General features: G+C 39.6%; 1 protein-coding gene across 3 annotated transcripts in view; it reads right to left on the reverse strand.

Annotated features, from left to right (window-relative positions):
• Positions 1–25,064, reverse strand: part of sez6b (seizure related 6 homolog b) — a 244,389-nt gene that overhangs the window by 143,874 nt on the left and 75,451 nt on the right. For all 3 annotated transcript variants that reach the window (XM_063494445.1, XM_063494444.1, XM_063494443.1), the window contains exon 2: positions 3,307–3,831. In XM_063494445.1, coding sequence (XP_063350515.1) covers positions 3,307–3,831 — 525 coding nt within the window. The remainder of the gene's footprint in view (positions 1–3,306; positions 3,832–25,064) is intronic.

Below are 25,064 nucleotides of genomic sequence, written 5' to 3' on the forward strand. Positions count from 1 at the left end.
CAACCAATCTAAATGTATTTTTTGGACCTGGAGAAGGCTACATGAATATGGGTGTCCGGCCCTTTGTTACAAGCTATTTAGCCCATGTACATTCATTGCAAGAGTTTGGTCTGCATTGCTGCCAATAAGTTGGACTCATTTCTGTTGGACTGTTTATGGACAGAATTTGTAGCTGTAGCAAAGTGGCAGAAGGCTTACACCTTGGTGGCCTCAGAAAAGCAAATTAGTACATGGATAGAAGAAGAGATTTAAATGGTTAAGACTGCAATGTTATAATCAATGTGTGATTGTTATCATCATGCTTGTGTATGGGTTCTCTGCCCTGGTCTGTTGTTTTCTGTCAGATAGCTCGAGGGAAGACTCAAAGCAAAATCAGAGGACTTATATCTTGTTGGTCAGATTTTATTTATTTAAGTATTTCATAAGACCGTGGTCCACCTGTTCAGGTGTTGATCTGTAGGCCCACAACAAAACCCTATACAGGAAGTTGATTTTGGCTCTCTGATTCAAAGGTCCTAACCTCTGATCATATAAGTCTTACCCAGTGGATAATGCAGAGTTCGCTGGAGCCAATGTGGGTGAGGGGACTCGCCCAGTACTAACTACCACTAAATCATCCAGGTGTTTTCCTTGCTAACACTATGATAAAAAAATTAAAAAAAACCCTGAGTGGCCTTGCAGGTCAAATCCTATCAATCCCACTTGTTAATGGTAGCTCACATATTGATCATGGCATTTGTTATTTATGGCATGATTTTAGTAGCCTGGACTAGAGAGAGGGAGGTTGGGAGGGTAAGCACAGCCAGGCCAAAAGATGCACGCATCCCCTTGTTCCCAGTTGATTTTAATCATCCAATGAGAAAGCAGCTGGGCAACCAGAGGAAGTTTTCATTATCACTATAAATAAATATATTAGACATGATATGCAACAGTCAGTATATAATTAACCATCAGTTAAAATCACATAGAAATGATGGTTCTGTGTTTAACAATAACAACACTTAATGCTCTTTTTCTGATTTAGGATTATGTGTTTAATGAGTTGGCGACACAGTTTTTATCTTCATCCTTTCCTCCAGAACACACAAAACTGCCAAGGTTGAAGCTGGCTCAGGTGCGCACACACACACACACACACACACACACACACACACACACAAAACTCAGAACAGTAATTTCTACTACTCAAATTACATTTATCATTTATGTATTAATTAAACTTATATTTTAAGTTATCTTTTATTAATAAGAAATTTGCCTTATTATTACGAAATAGAGAAAAGCTCTGTTTTAGTACTTCACAATTTAATAAAAGGTTTAAATAATCATTAGTGTTGTTTAGAAAATGTCAAATTATGCAACTATGTGGATTATTTGGCACATAGAGAATACTCTAAAGATCTTTTCTTGTCCTCACTGTAAGAACTCTGTCTCTGGCTGCCTTTCGAAGCAGCTGAGCTCCGTGATGGACAGCTGAGGACAGATCATTTCTTAGTGGCCTTCGGGAGCTTTCTGCTCCACCGCCTTCATCCATCTCTCTAAGCTAAAAAGTAAACTTTTGCTGAAGTGCTTCTTTATGAAGAAGAACATCCTCTCTGTGTCCCCTTGGTACTTCCCTTCAGGGAGTGTCCACTCCAGCATTATTGCTGAATTACAATTTTGTGCCTGAATGTCTGTCTCAGAGCAGGGTTTGTCTGTCAGTGCTTTGCTCTGCTATTACCTTGCACACAGATGAGCTGATTAATCAAGCTACTCCCACTTTGCTCTTCCTGACCTGAAAAGTCGAGAAGAAATGAACACCCTGATATTTATTTTCCCAATCCACTCTCTTCATAACAGAGAGTCTCTGGGTTGTTCTGCTGTGGTCCCTGTTTGGACCTCTTGATTAAGGGTTAGTGATGCAATGATGCTCTTGTAATTTATTTCAGTCCCATGGCAGTCCAGTCATAAGAAATGCAGACAGAGTAGATATTAGCTGAGAGCTTGAAGTCATCATGGGTGTCAACAAAAGAGATGACAAAGTCAACCGATAAAATAAGAGATATAAGAGACGGGGCTACTGTGGTGTTTGAATTTGGAAGAATTATCAATTATAAATATTTAGACTATTAATTTTTAAGGTGTAACGGTAATTTTCTGAAAAGGGTAAATGGTGTGTTTGTATGTGGGTGTGTGAGTGTTGAAAAATGTTTTGTTTTTGTTTTTTAACTTACAGACTGCTTGCACATTGCAGATTGCTATGAGCTGCTGTGGTTCCGATATATTTGCAGTAAATATAAACTAGAGGTTTCACAGATTGAATAAACAGGCTACATAGCAGAAACCGACATATGTACATTGTTACTGCTGATTACTGCTTCTGAACATAAGATACATGAAATATTATTCAACAGCACTGGTAATGTTTTAATAGAAAGAAGAAATATCTCCATTTAAATGTGAGTTAATTCTTTACTGAGTCCTGTCTAAGCTTGATTCCAAAGGGAGACAGAGAGCACTTCAATTGTACAGCGCAGATTCTCTCCCTTTCCCTCTGACACTTCAAATTATCTTTAAGGACCAGAAATATGTGGGGCTCTGCTCTAAATATTTAGGGTGCGGACTCACTGAAAAGCTACAGGGTGCATAGGCGTGTAATGGTTAGCACTGTCACCTTAGCTAGCAGATTCCTTCCTAAGGTTCCCAGCTGGTGCCTTTCTGTAGGAAGTTAGCATATTCTCATTTGTCTAGCCTTTCTTTCCCTCTGGGTTTCCTCCCTTTAGATTTCCTGCAGTTGAAGGTAATGCAAGTTCAGGTTAACTGTGGTCTCTAAACTAGCCATGGAAATGAGGTAGATGAAGTGCCTGAAGTATATAGAATAAAGACCTGTAAAAAAGTATGTTTAAATGTGGTTTGTAATTTAAAGTGCTTAGAAGAACGCTATATGAATGTCACTATATGAATGTTACCCCTATACAGAACTATATTTCTTTAGATATAAATTAGCATTTGTTTATGAAAAGTATAACATTGTTGTTTAGAGGCCCTTTGTTAATGCTTTCATATTCTACATTTATAAACTATTATGAACCAGCTAATCAAAACATTTTTCATAGTCAATTAAATCGCTCACACAAAAACTTAGTCTTTCCTGTTTTCTTGCTGACTTGATGATAGTTTAACTGACACAACACTTCACAAATGTCTCCACTCGTAACCTCCCACCCCCCCACACACATACATTCCCTTCCCTATAAATAATTTGTCACTTTATAATAAAAACTATTATTTTTATGCAATGAGGTGTATTTAAAGATCTATTCTTACCTGGACTCTGCATGGTGGTGATGATGGTGGTGGTTGTGATAGTGGTGGTGGTTGTCTCCTCTTCATCACTGCCTGCCCCTGCAATCTTTTCCCTTGCAGCAGTATCACTGGAGGTGATAATGGTAGAATGTTTGGGGCCTTTCAAAACCCTGCTGGTAACTGGAAGAAGTGCACTGGAGAGAGAAGTGGTTGCTAATGCATGTATGGAAAGGGTTGCTTGCATGTTGGAGCTTTCAGGAGTCTCATCTGAAATCCTTTCATCACTGTTGTCCAGTGTTCTCCTGGATTGTGACGTGGAAAGCTGAGAGCTTGATCCTCCACTGTCTTCAAGGTACTTTGCCTGACCACGAGGGCCTGGGTGGGCCTGGTGTTGGGGCGGGTTCCGGTAGAGTGGGTGATGATTCAGGATGTTGATTGGCGGTGCAGTGGTGACCACAGGGAGCCTCCTGTCTGTGTCCTGGGTGGTAGGGTAAAGGTTGGGAATGCCCCCAGGAGTGATGGAGAGACTATCCTCAGAGGCAAAGGCTGCAGAGAATGAAAGAAAATCATAGATGGATGGTGGTTCATATCACAGACTTAATCATCACTTGGCCAAGTAGATGCAGGAATTCCACGCTTTACTTTCCTGCTTGTTGCTCTAGTTCTGAACCTCTCCATCCACAGCCATTATCACACTTCTAGCACCAATGTCAGATGGTTAGTGACTGAGAATGGTGCCAATGAAAGCCTTTGAGCCAAAGAATAAAAAAGAACATATTCTACTAATAATAAAAGCCATAACATCATAAAATAACACTTTCTTTTACTGTCAAACTAAATGTTTGACAGTAAAAGAAAGTGTTAGTTATTAATTTTTATTTTGGGGGCATTGATTTAAAAGTTCAGACTTACTGAAAAAAAGAGATTAAAATGATTTAAATCATTTATATTTTTTCACTGCCTATTTTACATCTTAGCCTCTTGAGACGTTGCATCCTCATATAGGAACACTGCATTCTTAGTTTTTGCACCTTACAGGTAATTCTTCTTAATGAAGTGCTTCATATTTTACTAAACAATGGTGACTTTATTTTGTGGTAAATACACCCATTGTTGTCCTCATATGAGATCAACTTAAAAAAAAAACCAACAATGATAGTGCATAGTGTTTATAATTGCAAGGTCCAAATAATCCAAATATGTAGAAGAAATGAAAAAATGAGTCTCAGGGGGTTAAAATCAAGACTAGCATTATAAAGACTTGATGCATTTATAGGAACTTTTATTAATTCCCTTCAAAGATGGAACAAGATTTTGTGCTACTTTGCAGTATGGTTCTGTTGTAAATATTTTACTTTGGAGAAGGTGGTTAAAAGGTAGAATATTTAGTTTGTGATTCGCATGTTTTCATTTCTTATTATGTGTTGACTGTTTTGTCAGTTTTTTTTATTTTGTTTTACTTAGTTTATTTTCATAGTGTGAACTTCAATTTTTTGTTATGTTGTAAAAGGAATATTCTGCTGGACTACATGCTTCTCTGAAACAAGTCTGGCTAATTGACACAAGTGAGTAGCATGATCGAACTAAATGGTAAATGGACTGGTTCTTATACATAATGCTTTTCTACTCTACCTGAGCACTCAAAGTGCTTTACACAACTTGCCTCACTCACCCATTCACACAAGCACTTTTTTCTATGGTATTCACACGCATCCATACTCTGATCGAAGCGTCAGAGAGCAAATTGGAGTTCCTGCCCAAGGATATTTGGCATGCAGACTGGAGCAGATGGGGGTCAAACCACTAACCTTCCAATTAGTAGTTGACGTGGTAGAGGAATCTCCCTGGCAATCTCTCCCTGGAAATGTCAAAGAGATATTCTGCGTGCACATTGTGAATAAACCTCTGGTCTTTCATAGTAAATTCATGTGAGACAAGTGTGCTAGGCAAGCTGTCACTGGTTTAGCTTTCACTGCTCTGAGATCAGTTGCCAGCTGTGCTTTGTATGGAAACACAGCTACTATTAGCAAGTAAACAAGCTTCAAAGATTAAGCTTTCCTCTTGCTCACCACCTTGGTCAACATGTGTGATGTAGAGAAGAACTGAAGAAGCTTCTCCTGTGAGAGGTGAAATGTCTTCAAGAAACTCAAAGAAGTCCAGTCGCTTTCTTTCAAAGCTCCTTAGACCAGCGGTCCCCCAACCACCACGGACCAGTTTATGTCCAACAATATTTTCACAGACTGGCCTTTAAGGTGTCACGGATAAATACAACAAAATAAAACCAGTACCGGCACCAAAAAAAAGAAGATTTACTCATAACACACGGAAAACGACCCAGGGAAACAGAGTAAATGATAAAAACGATAACTAAATAACGCTAAAAACCCTGCAAATCATAAATTTCACACTCGAGCCTCAACTCTTGCAGCCCGGTACCAAACGACTCACGGACCCGTTCCGGTGCCTTAGACTACCATGACCTGGATGAATCTCCATCAACTAGAGAAGATTTCATGAAATGTAATGACTGAAACAACTCACTGTACAGCACTGAACAAAACTGTCACACTTTTATGGTGGTGAAATAAGTCATGCTGCATTGTACAGAACTAATCATTTTTATTAATTTAGTGCTGAATTAAAAAACTTTAGTAGAAGAACAAATGGAGATTACATTTTGGAATTTCCCTATACTAGATTGCTTGGCTATGGGTGTGTAAGCACAATGATTAAATGATTAAACGATGCAAATGATTACATTTGTATGATCTCTACAGTCATAAAAAGACAAAAAGACTATTCATGGCTCAAATGTTCTGTAAGACAATTTCAAAATGCTGTGTAATTGAAACATGTTTTATTTCACAAAGCTGCAGTGATTTTGATAGCTTAACTTCATATCGCAGAATTAAACTGACATGCAGTCCCCCTCTTTATGTCTTTACTTTGTCCAAAGCGATGACATCCAGGCAGCGAGGGCCCGTCACATGCTTTTGAATGGAGACAATAACATTTACTCATATATCACTGCAAATTCATACCATTTTTTAAAGCTATTAAGTCAGACTTGCTCTCAACACTTATTTATGTGGAGCAGTGCATTAGTGTAGTGAGTCAATTGGCAAATGGGAAAGTTCTTTTAAAAAGCCCAACTGTACAGCCCAAAGAGGTCTCATAAATTGTTCACATTAGTGGATTCTACCCTCGCTATCATCCTCGTAATAAGCCTTAATGTTCGTTCCTGAGGAGATTTGATGAGCTGCTATAATTCTCCCAATGTAATGATTAGTGCTGCCCTCCCAAGTGCACCTGTGAGATCTAATCTGAGACCACTTCAGGAGGCTATCATCCACTGAGGGAAGTCTTATGTTTCCTTAACAATGCTTCATTTCCACCATAATAACTCCCACTCTCTGCCAGCTAATAGCTATCTGCTTCAAACAATCAGGCTTTATTGTAGCTGTGCCACTTTCCTCCCAGCAACTCACTTGTCAAACATGTGCACAGCTCTTTGCACACAATTGAGTAGATTTGCAAGTAACAAGGAAAATAAAGGAAAATAAAGAATCTTAAGTCAACTGACTGAACATCTGCAGCTTGCTGCTACAAAGTCTATAGTGTAATGGATATGCTTGTGTTTTATTTGGGTCAAAATAATTCAGTTGTGTGTTGGAATATTACAGATACAGAAGGATTTGAATTCTATAAAAATACACAAGTATACTGAAGGGTATATGCCAGCCTAAAATCAATATTGATGATACTGATCATTAATTAAGGAGTAATTTCAGATCAATCGGTTAATTTTTCTCCCTCTTCTTACTATTATTATTATTTTTAGTCGTAGTAGTAGTAGTATTGAGAACAGATTTGCCCAACCCTGCATTTTAATGGTCATCCAATTCAATTTAATTCCGTTTTACTTATATACTATATAGTTTTACATTTTATCAGCTCTCTTTCCTCCTTATTACACAGAAACTACCACAGGGACTTGAGTGATAATAACTTAGAAATTATTACATTCTTGTTTCTGCCATCTCAATAATAATGAATTACAGTAGTCCAGCCTAGAATCAATAACTGTACTGTGATGAGTTCTGAAACCTGACTGAAACTCTGCAACATATAAATATATATAAATCTCTCTCTCTCTCTCTATGTATATATATGTATATATTAGGGGTGCAACGATACACAAAATTCACGGTTCGGTTCGGTTCGATACTTTGGTGTCACGGTTCGATATTTTTTCGATACAAAAAAATGTTCATGCTTTTTTAATTTGTCATTTATTAAAATTATAAATATATATTTTAACTCAAAAGTACAGTTTTTAAATTTAATGTTGCTGAAACGACAAAGTAATAAAAAAATAAATATCTGATCGAGAAATCCCTCATCTTTGGAAAAGAGAGTTTATTACAGAGAAATGGCTCTTTCCAAAATAAAAGCTATACTATACGCTTCTTCTGGGGTACACTCTCAGCAGCATATTAAACATATCAGGTCCCCATAAGGAGAATCATGTGCTAACGGCTGTCTAAATGACTCGGGTAAAGTTTGTAGCATGCGTGCTTGTTGTTTTTGTCTGCTTCCACTTGTCTCTGCACTAGGATGATGTCGGAGTAAATGTGCAGTCATATTCATTGTGTTCCCACTAGTGCTGTCAGCGTTAATCTGAAATGACGTTAACGCCACAACACGGCAAATCTCCGTTAACGAGCTACCGCGGATCGCCCCGTGTGTGGGGCTGGACGGCGTCAACACGTTAACGAGCAAACTGCGCTAACGCAGTAGTTCCCACCCATGTAATTGAGCATTGCGTGGCACATCCGACATACTGTTTTACTTTTGTCCATGACGCGCTTACCTTCAGGGTCATACTTCACATGAAGACCAAAATAGTTCCAAAGGCCAGATCTGAATGAGGGTGGGGGAGGTTCAATTTGCCATGTTGCAACGAGCTTAACTTCTGTCTTGCTAGCTTGCGCTGTGCTCAGTGGATCTGCGCTCGACAGTGCAGCCTAGGCGGAGTAGTCGAACGCAGATCCACTGAGCTCTCAACACAGACAGCATCGTCAGAAGAAAAGTTGGTAAAATAAATTAAAAATTTTGTATTGTTCGATACACATGCGTACCGAACCGAAAGCACTGTATCGAACGGTTCAATATCGATACGAGTATCGTTGCACCCCTAGTATAACAAACACCCAGCACGCCCCTGCGGGCGGTTTATCCTTCAAGCTCGGGTCCTCTACCAGAGGCCTGGGAGCTTGAGGGTCCTGCGCAGTATCTTAGCTGTTCCCAGGACTGCGCTCTTCTGGACAGAGATCTCCGATGTTGTTCCCGGGATCTGCTGGAGCCACTCGCCTAGCTTGGGAGTCACTGCACCTAGTGCTCCGATTACCACGGGGACCACCGTTACCTTCACCCTCCACATCCTCTCGAGCTCTTCTCTGAGCCCTTGGTATTATATATATATATATATATATATATATATATATATATATATATATATATATATATATGTATATATATATATATGTCAATGTCACATTGACATACAACAACAGCAATGACATTGGAGTGTCGTTCGGACTGGAGAAGTGTAGTCGGATGGTAACAAAGAGAGGGAAGGTAGTCAGAACTGCCCTCAGTTCTGACTACTTTCCAGAAGGCAACATTGCAGACATAGAGGACAGTTACAAGTACCTGGGGATCCCGCAGGCGAATGGGAACCATGAAGAGGCCGCTAGGAAAGCTGCAACCACCAAGTACCTGCAGAGGGTCAGGCAAGTCCTGAGGAGTCAGCTGAACGGTAAGAACAAGATCCGGGCCATCAACACCTACGCCCTGCCCGTGATCAGGTACCCTGCTGGGGTAATAGGCTGGCCAAAGGAGGAGATAGAAGCCACTGACATAAAGACAAGAAAGCTCCTGACCATGCATGGAGGGTTTCACCCCAAGTCCAGCACCCTGAGGCTGTACGCTAAGCGGAAGGAAGGGGGCCGGGGACTGGTGAGTGTCAGCACCACAGTCCAGGATGAGACAAGAAACATCCACGAATACATCACGAAGATGGCCCCAACTGACACCTCTGAATACCTCAGGCAGCAGAAACCCAAGAAAGAGGAGGAAGGCGAGGAACCATCATGGAAGGACAGGCCCCTGCACGGTATGTACCACCGGCAGATAGAGGAGGTGGCTGATATCCAGAAATCCTACCAGTGGCTGGACAAAGCTGGACTGAAAGACAGCACAGAGGCACTAATCATGGCAGCACAAGAACAAGCTCTGAGTACAAGATCCATAGAGGCTGGGGTCTATCACACCAGGCAAGACCCCAGGTGCAGGCTGTGTAAAGATGCCCCAGAGACAATCCAGCACATAACAGCAGGGTGCAAGATGCTAGCAGGCAAGGCATACATGGAACGCCATAACCAAGTGGCCGGCATAGTGTACAGGAACATCTGTGCCGAGTATAACCTGGAAGTCCCGAGGTCAAAATGGGAGACGCCCCCAAGGGTGGTGGAGAATGACCGAGCTAAGATCCTGTGGGACTTCCAGATACAGACGGACAAAATGGTGGTGACTAACCAACCGGACATAGTGGTGGTAGACAAACAGAAGAAGACGGCTGTAGTGATCGATGTAGCGGTTCCGAATGACAGCAATATCAGGAAGAAGGAACACGAGAAGCTGGAGAAATACCAAGGGCTCAGAGAAGAGCTCGAGAGGATGTGGAGGGTGAAGGTAACAGTGGTCCCCGTGGTAATCGGAGCACTAGGTGCGGTGACTCCCAAGCTAGGCGAGTGGCTCCAGCAGATCCCGGGAACAACATCAGAGATCTCTGTCCAGAAGAGCGCAGTCCTGGGAACAGCTAAGATACTGCGCAGGACCCTCAAGCTCCCAGGCCTCTGGTAGAGGACCCGAGCTTGAAGGATAAACCGCCCGCAGGGGCGAGATGGGTGTTATATATATGGCAGTGGTTTGAATCATATCTATATAGATATGATTCAAACCACTGCTGCACAATAACTTTAATGTCTATGGCATACTCTGATCTCTGTAATAAAATATTATGGTCAGCAGTATCAAAAGCTGAACTGAGGTGTAGCTAGACAGGTATGTCAAAGTACATAAGAAGATCATAACTGTTACAAATACTATTTCCATACTGTGTTGAGTTTCCGAAACATGACTAAAACTCTTCAGATAAACCTCTGCAACTACTTTTAAGAATTTTTGATATAAAATGTTGCTGACCTATAGTTAGCTAAAACAGTTAGGTCAAGTGATGTTTTTTTAAAGGATTGGTTAAACTGCTTCCATCTTAAGGCCTATGGCATTATTAACCCTCTGGGGACACGTCAAAATCACATGACCAATTTAAGACGACACAGCAACAAGATGCAGCGACCCAGAATCTCTATTTCAACTTGGGTTGAAAGTGCGGACTTCAAACTATATACCAGTTTTTAATTGTGTCGATAGGCCACGTAAAGCCAGAATTATGATTAAAAAAATACACACCATGTTTTTTTCTGAACAAAACAGTGGTGTTTACAGCGGGAAGAAACGGTAAAAACAGCGTTTTCTAAGGACAGCGCTAGCAAACACTCTCCGCTTGCGAGTGAAAAAAGAAAAAAACACCCCTTCCCTATTGGTGTTAGAGTGTACCATGTCAACCAATCAAAAAATGATATGGCAGCATGTGGCATTTGGTTGTTTAGGAAGAAAGGGAAGTTTTAGGAGTGACACCGGCGAGCCAGAGCGGGCGAGCATAAGAAAGAGAGAGAGCGAGTTTTCATATGTGAGACATTAGTGACGTTTAGCGTGTTTGGAGGCTGTAGTTAGTGTGTAGTGTAGGCATTGTTTTGTTTTGTGTGTTAGTTATAATAGTGAATGTCACATTTGCTCCAAAAAAGCCACCAAAGGCAGATTCCAGTGTAAACGCTGTCTCCACATGTAAAACAGGACTGACAGACCTCCTGCTGTCAGACCTGCAGGGTTTAAGCCTGTGGTGCTCTCCTCTGTCTTATAGTGGACAGAAACAATTTTTTGGAGTGGCACAAATAATTTGTGTGCCTTCTTATTTGATGCAGCACACCTGATTGTTCTGTAAATAGTTTTAAATGGTTATATAAAAAACGCCTGAGGCCTTGGCTGCATTTTTAGGTGAATAGTACCATATAACTTTGTTGTTTGCAAAACTTGTGCATAATTTTTAGAAATGTACAATTTCTATTTGCATTTAAAGTTATGAAAATGATTCGTTAAACATGTTTGTGGTTTTTACAGTAAAAATATTATTCTTTTCTACTCGGATTTTAAGTTTTTGTCTGAATTTAGATCAATTGTGCTAGTATAGTATGTCAAAATGAAAAATAACTCAAATTCCAGATATTTGAGGTTGTGCTGAAAATAATGATACCAAACAAGGCAAGATAAACAGTTGTTAAAGGTGAAGTATAGAGGTAAAATCAAAATTAGTCAAAAACGGCCAATTATACCCTGGACCCAAGAGGGTTAATTAGAGATACACTGATCACAATTAAGATCGAAGCATTAATTAATGGTAGGACTTCTCTGAGCAGTCTTGTAGAAATTGGATCTACTGGATACATTAATAGTTAGGAGGAGGTAATTATTGAAGTTCTGGGAGGTTTTTTCTTTCAGTGGAGCCACAGTATCCAGGATAATACCATTTGACACACATAAAATAGTATTTTTGCACCAATAAAATTATTCCCAAAGTTCTATTAGCTGAAGATTTGGTTTATATATGCTGTGTAGTGTGTGCTTAAAAAGATTAAGGAAGCTGGACAAGTGGAGGCCAAGTGAACAGTATCTGAAAGTCATGTCCATAAGAAAGCTTCATCGGAAATGGTCTCAGTGGAAGGGTGATTGTCAAGAAGCAATTCTTAAAGAAATGAAACAGGAAAATAAAGACCTCCTCAGAGGCCGCACCACAACAGTATTGAAGCAGTGTTGAATCATCTTGTCAGAGAATAGAACAAAAGGCAGCCAACATCCAAAGAAGACCTTGGGTATGTCATTCAAGATACCCAGAGGACTATTAATGAAAACTGCTTAAAGAAATGAGAAGAAGCTTTCCTCAGAGATTTTAGTCTTGTTGAAGAATAAAAGTAATACCAAACAGTGGCAAACAATCTAATCTTAGAATCTTAGAATTGTAAAAAGTCTTTTTTTTTTCGTTATGTATTGTATTTCCGTGTGTTTACAAATGTTTTAATAAAGCGATTCCCCTATTTCCTATAAAGTTTTTTTAATGTTTGTCACACTTAAATGTTTCAGATTATCAAAGAAATTTAAATATTACACAAGCATAACAAAAGTTAACACAAAATGCAGTTTCTAAAGTGTTTATTATTAATAAGGGGAAAGAAAACAAACCTACATGGTCCTGTGTGAAAATGATTGCCCCCTAAACCTAATAACTGGTTGGGTCACCCTTTGCAGCAACAGCTGAAATCAAGCGTTTGCAAATAACTGGCAATCAGTCTTTTACAACACGGTGGAGAAATTCTGGCCTGCTCATCTTTGCAGAATTTTTGTAATTCAGCCACACTGGAGGGCTTTTGAGCAAGAACCACCTTTTTAAGGTCATCCCAAAACACCTCGATTGGATTCAAGTCAGGACTTTGACTTGGCCACTCCAAAGTCTTCATTTTGTTTTTCCTAAGCCATTCAGAGGTGGACTTGCTGGTTTGTTTTGGATAACTGTCCTGGTGCAGGACCCAAGTGTGCTTCAACTTGAGGTCACGCTGGACGTTCTCCTTCAGGATGTTTGGGTAGGCAGCTGAATTCATGGTTGCATTTACAACAGCAAGTCTTCCAGGTCCTGAAGCAGCAAAACAGCCCCAGACCGTCACACTACCACCACCATATTTTACTGGTGGCATGATGGTCCTTTTCCGAAATGCTGTGTTAGTTTAATGCCAGATGTAATGGGACTTGAACCTTTTGTCTCATCAGTCCACAGAATATTTTCCCAAAAGTCTTGGGGATCATCAAGATGTGTTCTGCGCAATGCTCTGGAAATAATTTTGGTAGGCTGGTCACTCCCAGAAAGGTTTACCATGGTTCCATGTTCTTACCATTACTGGATAATGGCTCTCACCATGGGTAAATGGAGTCCCAAAGCCTTAGAAATGGCTTTGTTGCACTTTTCCGACTGATAGAAGTCCGTGATTTTGTTTCTCAGGTGTTTCTTTAGATTGTGGTATGATGTGTTGCTTTTTCAGATCCTTTAGCCTGCTTCAATTTGTCAGACAGGTTCTATTTAAGTGATTTTTTGATTCAACAGGTCTGGCAGTAATCAGGCATTAGTGTTTAGTGAAACTAAAAACTCAGCTTTCCAAAAAATGTGGCTAATCACAGTTCATTAATGATTTAATTACTTTTTCACACAGGACCAGATAGCTTTGTCTCTCTTAATCAATGAAATCATCATTAGAAACTCCATTTTGTATTTGTTCAGGTTATCTTTGTCTAATATTAAAATTTGTTTGATGATCTCAAACATGTAGGTACGTGACAAATATGAAAAACACCCGGAAATAAGGATGGAGGCAAACAAAAGAAGCAGTGTGCTATTCTTTTCTTTCTTTTGGCTGTTTCTTTTCTTCAGCAGCAGGTTTCTGTTCTTTGTGCTACAGCAAGAGGACAATTGTGAAAACGAGCAGAACACCTTCAGGGAATCTTTGATGTCTTCCCCCTAAGCTGTCAAAGAGCCACAACTGATTCTAAGCTCACCTTTGAATAAACCATGATTCCAGTACAAATCCCTCTCATTAAAGTTCAAAGGAGTTTACAGTAGGAGACACACGCACCCTGGAAGAAAAGCTCTGCTTTGTGCTTCCAAAGCCTGATCTTTGGATTATTCTAAATCTCTCTTTAGCAGTCATTCAGCTGAACTACAGTATATCAAACACATTTTTGACAAAATAACCATCCACTTCTACTGTAGACAAAGGTCCTGTATGCCGGGAGAAGAATAAGTGAGCCTGAATGGTCTCCTTTTATGAATATTTTGACTTTATTTGGCTGTTAAAAGACAAAGGAAACAGAACACTCCTTTAATAGAAAGGAGCATCTGCATCGAGCAGATGTCTTGCAGCAAATGAACTAAAACAGGGATAAGAGAAGAAGAAAGACCCAAAACAAACTCCTCCTGTGCCTTTTAATGGGATTTATTTCATTTAAGTTTTCTCTGGGTGACCACTTAAATGTGAGTGGAGCACATGAAGCACTGGAAGAGTTGCATAGACGTGTGCTTCGGACACTTAAAGTGGTCAAGAAGGAGTGTGTGCAGTACAAGCTGGTTAATAATGTTTTTAATCTATGGAGCATGTTTTCCAATCTCAAGAACCTAAAAGAATGGTAAATGGTAAATAAACCAGTACCTTTCTATTCAATTTGAGCAGTCAAAGCACTTTCTACTACAAGTCCCACTGACTTCACCTGAACACCTATGTCACGTGCACTCTGATGGCTGCAACTCAGGGTTCAGTATTCTGCCCGAGGATATGCCCCTAAAAGAAGAGAAGTGAAATCATAGACGAGTCACGTACCATTGGCTGCAGTGTATTGGCATGGCCCTGGGTCATTGAGCCTGTGTCTCTGTGTTTATGGACTTTTTAGTTTTATTTATTTAAATATGCACTGTTGATTCTTACGTTGTTTGATTACTTGCTTCATGTTTTCCTTTGAGTGCAGTTACTCCTCAGTCCTCTATTCCTGCCTATAGTTTGCCTATTGTTTTCATGTATTTTCCTCATTGTGTTATGTTTTGTTGTCAGATTATGGCTGTATAAGAAATTTTGTTCCATCCTCTTGTGTCATTGGCCATGTATTAGGTTCTCTCATCCTTTTGTTCCCTTGTAGTTATCACATTTTATTTCCTGCTTTATTTTGATAGTCAATTGTTCCTTGTGCCTTGTGTTTAGTTTGACTTCTTCTCTCATTCACTGGTTGTTTGCAACTGTGATCGCTTCCCATGATTTGCACGTATATTTTTCCTCCTTCTTTGTCAGTTTGTTACATATACGTTCCTTGATCGTCACATAAATGTAGTGTTTTTCTGGGGTTTTTCGTTTCTTGCAGCCACTCAAACATATGTTCTACCTGAATCACTATTTCAGTTTAAAGTAATTGTGATGATAATGCTTTATTCACCCTATTTTACAAACTGGCGCTAAAGAAAATGTTGCATTATTCTCCAGCACGCTCACTCCCTCAGCGCTAAATTATGTTAGAAAGTCAGATAGTTGTCAGAATATAGAAAGTCAAATATTACAGCAGTGCATGTATTAATGTGTTCCTTTGCATTTTCTCTGTTAAATTAGTCTCACTGGTTTTTCCCTGTGAGGCTTTTTTGAAGTGATTGTTGCAGTTTACTATGTTTCCTTATGTCAGACAATGATTCAATGTTATCATAACTGAATAGTAACATAAACCAAAATTTAAAAGCCTTTCAAGAGCTTCCATTGTGGTTTACCACAAATCACAAGAAGCTCAGTCCTTACCAGTGTAATTGAAATATTCTGAGTGAACCTCGCAGACACATGTCATGATGATAAAATTAAATACTCTGCCAGCAGCCACAGTGTGTCAAACACCTTTCTTTTTTCTTCCACCATACTTTGCATCTTTGCTTTTTTAGTCACAAACATTCACCCTTGAGCTACAGATTAGCAATGTATTCTCTTTGTGAAGCTGCACAAAGCTCAAGCAATTAAAGGCTCTTCTCTTGCTTAACAAGCCCAAATCCAGACATGCTTTTATTGCATTTGATTTTGCTCGCTGTATGTGCCAAAATGCTGAGAGACAGGGACCCTGTTTTTGCTCTAAGTGTAGCAATAATCAGTGAGGATTCAGGGTGAGCTCAGGTTCTGGTGGCTGTCACTTTTCCCACCCATGGATAGTAGAAAAAGAAAGAGACAAAAAAAGAAGAAAAAAACAGCCCTAGAGAGAAGTCTGGATCCACCTATCTAACAATGGCAAGCAGAAATTGTTTGGCAGACTTCCACCTCATCACTGGCAGGAGTTGTGATTTAGAGGGAAAGTACTTGCTGAGACAAAACAAAGCTGTGCTTTCAGTGCTTGATATGTCTGACCTGGCAGAAATTCATTCAGAGCTGTAAAAATGATTGAATTGATGACTCCAAACTGATTTATAACTGGATGTTGTAGTGACCACACAGGTGAATGCTGTTAATAGTTGAGTAAAATAGAAGTGACCACACTGCATGTGTAGAGATAACAAACTAGAAGGAACTGTTTTCTTACTGTCTTTGCTTGTAGAAACTCTATTCAGTTCAAGCATATGTTTGTTTAACAAGTCTACATATTATTTAATGTATATACCACCAATTCACAGCAAGTGCCACCTGAAGGCACTTTACACTGTAGACTAGACTAAAATAAACAAACACAAAATAAAATCACAGCAATCACATGACCACCGACGAGCAAGTGGTAGGAAGGAAAAATTCTCTTTAACAGAACAAAAGCTCGAGCAAAACCAGGTTTGGGGGGAGGGGCCAGCCATCTGTCACGACTGGTTGAGGAAAGGGAAAAAAAGAGAACACAAGACAGTCTTTGGGGCACAGAGGCAGAGTTTAGTAATTAGCAGTAGCAGTAATAGTGACGTATAACAACAAGGAGAGACAAAATAGGTGAGTGGAAAAGAAATGCTTAGTGGATCATGGGAATGCCCTAGCAGCCTAAGACCATAGCAATTTAAGTAAGGGAGGGTTCAGGGTCATCTGATTCATCCCAAACTCTAAGTTTTCTCAAAAAGGAAGGTTTTAACCCCAGTCTTAAAAGTAGAGAGAGGGTGTCTGTCTCCCAAATCCAAACTGGGAGCTGGTTCCACAGAAGAGGGATCTGAAAGCTGAAGGCACTGCCTCTCATTCTACTTTTAAATACTCTAGGAATCACAAGTATGTTTTCAGTCTGAGAGTATAGTGCTTTATTGGAATAATATGCAAATAATATGCTACTATGCTTTCTTTAAGATATGATGAGGCCTTTTTATTTAAGACTTTGTATGTAGAGACAGATTTTAAATTTGACTCTAGATTTGACAGGTAGCCAATGAAGAGAAACCGATATGGGAGAAATATCCTCTCTATTTCCAGTTACCCTGTCTAGTTTTCCTGTCGGTACTGTTGCTGCAGCATTTTGGATTAACTGAAGGCTTTTTAAGGAAAATGTAGAACATCCTAATACAACAAATGACAATAGTCCCACATATATATGCATTAACTATTTTTTCAGCATCACCTGACATATAATTTTTCTAATTTTAGTGATATTGTGCAACTGAAAGGCATTCTGGTTACGGGCACGAAGACCCATGCCCCATCAAAAAGGGACATGGGTCCACCCTCTGAGAGTTTGGTTCTTTGTGGATCGAGCAGCAGTCACGCTCAAAGGTCCCTCCGGTCAGATCCCTAGCATCTAAAACTAGATTGTGGTACATGAAATGTCACTTCTCTGGTAGGGAAGGAGTCTGAGCTGGGGTGCAAGATTATTAGATAACTAGATATAGACAGGCTTGCTGCTGATGTCAACTGAGCATATAGTTAGAGCATGAAGGTGAAGCTGCTAACCTACCTACATTCCCACCCTCATTAGAAATTGGCTGGTAGTGTCTCCTTGGGTGTTCTGGAAGGCACCTTGATATATCCATTGATTAGAAACTTTACAAAAAAAAAAGATGCTGGCTTCTTAAGGCTAGGAAGCATATCAGGTTAGCAATTTCTGGGATGTACATTTAGGTGGCATAGCTGGCCTAGTGATATGTAGGGATGTGTAGAGGTTAACACATTTGCTAGGCAATCAAAGGATCATTGTTTCCGCTCCATCTTTAGCTAGGTATTGTCCAAAAGTAGCTTAAATGGCCTAGATCACGAACATGCTACAATGGCATGAGTGTGTACACATAGGTAACCATCTTGGCACTATGCTTGAAGCTTCACTTTGTTATAATGGTCTTATCCAGGATTGTTTACCTGAAGATTTGTGGAGTTTCTTTGTAATAAAATGGAGATATGACAAAGCTAGAGATCCAACAAATCTTAAAGACTAGACCAGATACTGATATGTTCAGTTCCATGGTCGGAAAACCACAGGTTACCCCTTTAAAATGTAATTTTACAGTCATAAGGCCACAAGTAAACAATGTTAATGTGCTGTTATCTACTCTAATATAATTCCATATACTCTAATAAGCAGGAGTGATTTTTATTTTATTTTATTTTATTTTATTTTTTTGACAGTGCAGCTGCAATAGCCCGCAGCTGCTTACTGGTTTACTGTGTCTGTAAACATTACCAAAGTCAAAGACATTTATCCTGACTGCTGTGACGGATCTCATTTCAAACTTCTGATATGAAGTTTTTATATAAGCTGACTCTCGTTTAAACTGCCGCGTGGGTTTCAGAGTAGCTGCTGACAGCCTGTCAGTTCCTCTGCACTGTACTGCCAGCACACAACAGCTACTGTCCATCTGTCACCTTGAATCTGTCCACCTACTGTTTCCATCAATCCTTACATCCAGCACCATAACTGAACAAGATGTTCCCTGCTTACTGACTGCTACAAAAACAGTATATAGCCTTACCAGAGAGTATTTAACTTCATCAAGGGCAAGAGGGATAGAGCAATGAGAAAAAAGAGAGAAGCTTTCAACAGAAAACAACCACTGGAAAAAGAAATGATAGATGCAAGGAAAAAGTCAGATGGAGGGCACGATAACATAAAGATAAATATGAATAGATAGAAAAAAATAAGGAAGCAAAGTAATTACTTAGGGTATGTCGGGAAGCCCCAAGCTAGTAATCAGTAGTTGCATGATGTAAATGTGGAGGAGGTGTTGGTCATATGGAAATTAGATGCTGATGAGTTACAGTCCAGTTAGATGAAGAAATGTAAGGGGTGGTACAGTGAGATCTGGGACCTATCAGCAGTGTGTAAGATCAAGCGCACACACACGGAGAAAGAGAGAGACAGAGAAGGAGAAACATATCAGCCCATAGAATATATATTTTTATTGTTGTCATCATCAGTATTGCATAGCGTTAGAGTAGTAGCTGTAAATGGAATGACTGAAGGCTTATTCATAAATCAAAATATACTGTATCTTTTGGATTAGCATCCAGTCAAGTATAAGAACAAGTCAGTAAATGAAAACTGAAGCATACTTTAGATTTGGCTAACCTTATGTAGTAAGATCAGACATGCTCTAGGGTTCTGTACTCACTGGTGCTTTGAGCCAAATACTAACCACACCATGCTAATGTCAAAGGCTGGAAAATGTTACATGTTTAGTTTAACAGAAAACCCACCCACCTATTTTTTGGTTTAGATTCAATTCAATTATATTTATGTAGTTCCAAATAACAACATTTGCCTTGAGGCACTTTTACTGTAAGGTAAAGACCCTAAAATAATACAGAGAGTGCTATCAGCAAGCACTTGGGAACAGTGGGAAGGAAAATCTCCCATTCACGAGGAAGAAACTTCCAGCAGAAACATGGAGGCACAGCCAGATGCTGCAGCCAGTTGGGGTTGAGGGGAAGAAGACAGGAGAAAAGACACACTGATGATTAAATGACTAATGATTAAATGAAAAGTGGTATATAAACACAGAGTGAAGGTGAATGAACGAGAAACACTCAGTGCATCATGGAAAGCCCTCAGCAGCCCATTGTGTTTTTAAATATCCTAGGAGCCACAAGTAAGCCAGCAGTACTCTTTTGTGGTGATATGGTTCTATGAGGGCTTTAAGATGAGATGATGCCTGATTATTCAAGACCTTGTAGAAGAAAGATTTTAAATTTGATTCTGAATTTAACAGGAAGCCAATGAACAATTCAATTCCAACTCAACTGAATTTTATTTATTCTGCACAAAATCACAACAACAGTTGCTTCAAGGCGCTTTACACTGTAAGGTAGATTCTACAGAAGCCAATATGGAAGAAATACGCGCTCTCTTTGTATTTTTTGTCAGTACTCTTGCTGCAGCATTCTGGATCAACTTAAGGCTTTTCAAAGAGCTTTTAGGACATCCCAAAAATAAATTACAATAGTCAAGCCTAGAAATTATAAATGCATAAACTAGTTGTTTTTTTTTTTTAAATCACTCTGACACAGGATGTTCCTAATTTTAGAGATATTGCAAAAACGGAAGAAAGCCACCCTACATATTTGTTTAATATGCCCACTGAAGGAGTTATCCTGATCAAAATGACCCTACGCAGTGTAAGTGCAGGCCAGTGTAACGCCATCCAGAGTAACAAGAGAATTTCTCATTACACTCCATCTTCCTTAGAATTTCAGGTGTGAGTACATTAAATCAGTTTTATCTAAATTTAGAACCTGAAAATTTGTCACGGTCCAGTGTTTTGATTTTTGTATTATTATAATAGATTTTTGATTTCATCTTGGTTCATGACTACTTGTGTTTTGGCTTCTGTTTTGTATTTCTAGCTCTCCTGTTCTTCTGGGTTTGTGATTTCTAGTTCTTAGATTTAGTTCTATCCTCGTGTTTATTCTCTTGGTTCCCAGTCAGTCATTTCTCATGTCACTCCTGTCCCTGTACTCCATGTTCCCTCTGTTCCTTATCAAGTCCGTGTCTCTGTACCTGTAGCGTGCATCCTGTTTTATTTTGATGGTCCCTGTTCTGTGTTCAGTCTCTGTCCCCATGTTTTCTGTGCCTGTCCTGGTCCCACATTCCTTGTCTAGTGAGTCTTGTCTCTATGTTCCCTCTGTTACAATGTCAGTTACATTGTAGCTTTTAGCTCGTATCTCTGAGTTCGTGTCTGTGCGTACGTGTTGTATTTCCTGTTTTACTTTGATAGTCTTGTGTGCTTGCTCAGTGTATCTAGTTTTGCCTTCCCTCATCTCATTATGTCGGATTTGTCCCAGCTGTGTTTCTTGCTGTTCCCCATCCTCTCGTGATCCTACCTGTGTATTTTCATCCTCAGTCTTCCCCTGCTTGTTGTCGCATCTTTAACCTTCACACCATCTCCATGCTGTGTTTTCTCCCTTCGTGTTCCCGACTAAATTCTAGCTCGCAGATCCTGGTTTGTTTCCCTAGTTCATGTTTCTTAGTTTTTTAGTTCCTTGAGTCCAGTTTAGTTTCCTAGTTTCCATGTTCAAGGTTTTGGTTTGTTTTTATGAAGTTTATTTCTGATGACAAGTTTTCCTAGCAATAAAGCTGCCATTTTAAGATCGTCCCTCTGTGTCCTGGGTGTCCTGCATTTGGGTCCAATCTCCTGCCACACAGCACACCATGACAAAATTAGATCTCATCCACTTTTAGGCATTCTTGCAGTTTAACTAATATTCAGTTCAATTCAATTCAATTCTATTTATATAGCGCCAAATCACAACAACAGTCGCCTCATGTGCTTTATATTGTAAATAGGGCTGGGTATTGTCACTGATTTCTAGAATCGATTCAATCCACGTTTCGATTTGATTTGATTTAATTTGAATCAGGGAAATTTTGCCTCAGACAGTCAGAAATATTATAATTCTGATCACTTATCAGTACATATCTATATTTTTATATCTATAAAAAGAAACCTGATACTTGTGAGACTTTATCAAAGGTGTAAGCATCACAGCAGATTCCTTTGTGTCAAAGTAACTGAGGATAAAACACAGAAAAACATGAAAGCAGTTTTCCTGGTCTGGGTTTTTATAGCAGATGACCTTAAAAATATTGTGCAGTAGATCAAAAACGAAGTGAAGCAGAGCAAAGTTACAGAGGTTTGATTAGAGGCACAGCTAAGCATTTTGCAATTTTGCATAATTTTAAAAAGTTTAAAATTGTTCAGTATTGAACAGCAGAAATGAGGCTTTCTTGTCGGAAGTAAGTAAAAAAACAAAAAAAAAAAACCAGCGGCTGACACCGTAGACTGGTGGGTAATAAGTAGGGGTGGGTTTTTATTATTGATTTAGAGAGAGAGAGAGAGCTCTACATGAAGTGTGATTTTATCGTGGTGGAAGCAAAACAGCAAAAGTAAGAGGAAATTCGTGACAATGTTTATGTGAAGCGTAGTTTGGATCGTCTTTGGCTGCTGGTTCAGTCAGGATTGTTTGGAGAGAGATAAAACCTGCAGCTTCAGAATCTAGCGCAAAAAGGGCGTAAACACAAAAGCGCGGACCCGCCGACACTTCAAAATCAGTGAGCTGTTGGCTTTCAGCCCCGACGGCGTGTCCGTGTCGTGCTGTTGGGTGAGAAAGGCGACATCTCACTGATTGGGATGCGTTGTGTCCGCGTTTTGTGTTTACGTCTTTGTGCGGAATCCGTGTACTTGCTCTCATTTACTGTTTTAGCTGTTTGGTGGTTGTAGAAATTTTGTGAGGTTTAACCTGAGATTTTGGCATTTCGGGCAAAATAAATTTATATTTAAAAGTCGATTCAGGATTTTAATGAATCGATATCACGTTATGCAAGCTATAATCGATTTTAATCGATAAATCGATAATCAAAACCCACCCCTAATTGTAAGGTAGACCCTACAATAATACATACAGAGAAAAACCCAACAATCATATGACCCCCTGTGAGCAAGCACTTTGGCGACAGTGGGAAGGAAAAACTCCCTTTTAACAGGAAGAAACCTCCAGCAGAACCAGGCTCAGGGAGGGGCGGGGCCATCTGCTGTGACCGATTGGGGTGAGAGAAGGACAGGATAGGATAGAAGACATGCTGTGGAAGAGAGCCAGAGATTAATAACAGGTACTATTCTATGCAGAGAGGTCTATTAACACATAGTGAGTGAGTAAGGTGACTGAAAAGGAAAAACTCAGTGCATCATGGGAATCCCCCAGCAGCTTATGCCTATTGCAGCATAACTAAGGGAGGATTCAGGGTCACCTCATCCAGCCCTAACTATATGCTTTACCAAAAAGGAAAGTTTTAAGTCTAATCTTAACAGTAGAGATAGTGTCTGACTCCCGAATCCAAACTGGAAGCTGGTTCCACAGAAGAGGGGCCTGAAAACTGAAGGCTCTGCCTCCCATTCTACTTTTAAATACTCTAGGAACAACAAGTAAGCCTGCAGTGTGAGAGCAAAGTGCTATAATAGGGTGATATGGTACTACAAGGTCATTAAGATAAGATGGGGCCTGATTATTTAAGACCTTGTATGTGAGGAGCAGGATTTTGAATTCAATTCTGGATTTAACAGGGAGCCAGTGAAAGGAAGCAAATACAGGAGAAATATGTTCTCTCTTTCTAGTCCCTGTCAGTACTCTTGCTGCAGCATTTGGGATTAACTGAAGGCTTTTCAGTGAGTTTTTAGGACATCCTGATAATAATGAATTACAGTAGTCCAGCCTGGAAGTAATAAATGCATGAAGTAGTTTTTCAGCGTCACTAAGAGACAGGATATTTCTAATTTTAGAGATGTTGCGCAAATGGAAGAAAGCAGTCTTACATATTTGTTTAATATGTGCGTTGAAGGACATGTCCTGGTCAAAAATGACTCCAAGGTTCCTCACAGTGTTACTGGAAGCTAAGGTAATGCCATCCAGAGTAAGAATCTGGTTAGATACCATATTTCTAAGATTTTCAGGGCCGAGTACAATAACCTCAGTTTGATCTGAATTTAGAAGCAGAAAATTAGCGGCCATCCAGGTCTTTATGTCTTTAAGACATTCCTGCAGTTTAACTAATTGGTGTGTGTTACCTGGCTTCATGGACAGATAGAGCTGGGTGTCATCTGCATAGCAGTGAAAATGTACACTATGCCTTCTAATGATACTGCCTAAGGGAAGCATGTATAACGTAAACAGAATTGGTCCTAGCACTGAACCCTGTGGAACACCATAATTGACCATAGTGTGTGAAGAGGACTCTCCATTTACATGAACAAATTGGAGTCTGTTAGATAGATATGATACAAACCACTGCAGCGCAGTACCTGTAATACCTACAGCGTGCTCTAATCGCTCTAATAGGATATTATGGTCAACAGTATCGAACGCTGCACTGAGGTCTAGCAGGACAAGCACAGAGATGAGTCCACTGTCAGAGGCCATAAGAAGATCATTTGTAACCTTCACTAAAGCTGTTTCTGTGCTGTGATGAGCTCTGAAACCTGACTGAAACTCTTCAAATAAGCCATTCCTCTTTAAAGGATGTTTGATATGAAAGGAAGGTTGGAGATTGGCCTATAATTAGCTAAGACAGCTGGGTCTAGAGATGGCTTTTTAAGTAAAGGTTTAACTACTGCCAGCTTGAAGGCCTGTGGTACATAGCCGATTATTAGAGATAGGTTGATCATATTTAAGATTGAAGCATTAATTAATGGCAGGACTTCTTTGAGCAGTTTTGTAGGAATGGGGTCTAAAAGACACGTTGATGGTTTAGAGGAAGTAATTACTGAAGTTAACTCAGAAAGATCAATTGGAGAAAAAGAGTCTAAATGAATATCAATGGTACTAAAAGTAGCTGTAGATAATATTACATCTGTGAAATGCTTATGGGTAATTTTTTCTCTAATGATTAAAATTTTATTTGTGAAAAAGTTCAAGAAGTCATTACTAGTTAACGTTAAAGGAATAGTTGGCTCAATAGAGCTCTGACTTTTTGTCAGCCTGGCTACGGTGCTGAAGAGAAACTTAGGGTTGTTCTTACTTTCTTCAATTAGTAATGAACAGTAAGATGTTCTAGCTTTACGGAGGGTTTTCTTATAAAACAACAAATTATTTCTCCAGGCTAAA

This window comes from Pelmatolapia mariae, linkage group LG14 (assembly GCF_036321145.2).
Source record: "Pelmatolapia mariae isolate MD_Pm_ZW linkage group LG14, Pm_UMD_F_2, whole genome shotgun sequence".
Lineage (NCBI taxonomy): Eukaryota > Metazoa > Chordata > Actinopteri > Cichliformes > Cichlidae > Pelmatolapia > Pelmatolapia mariae.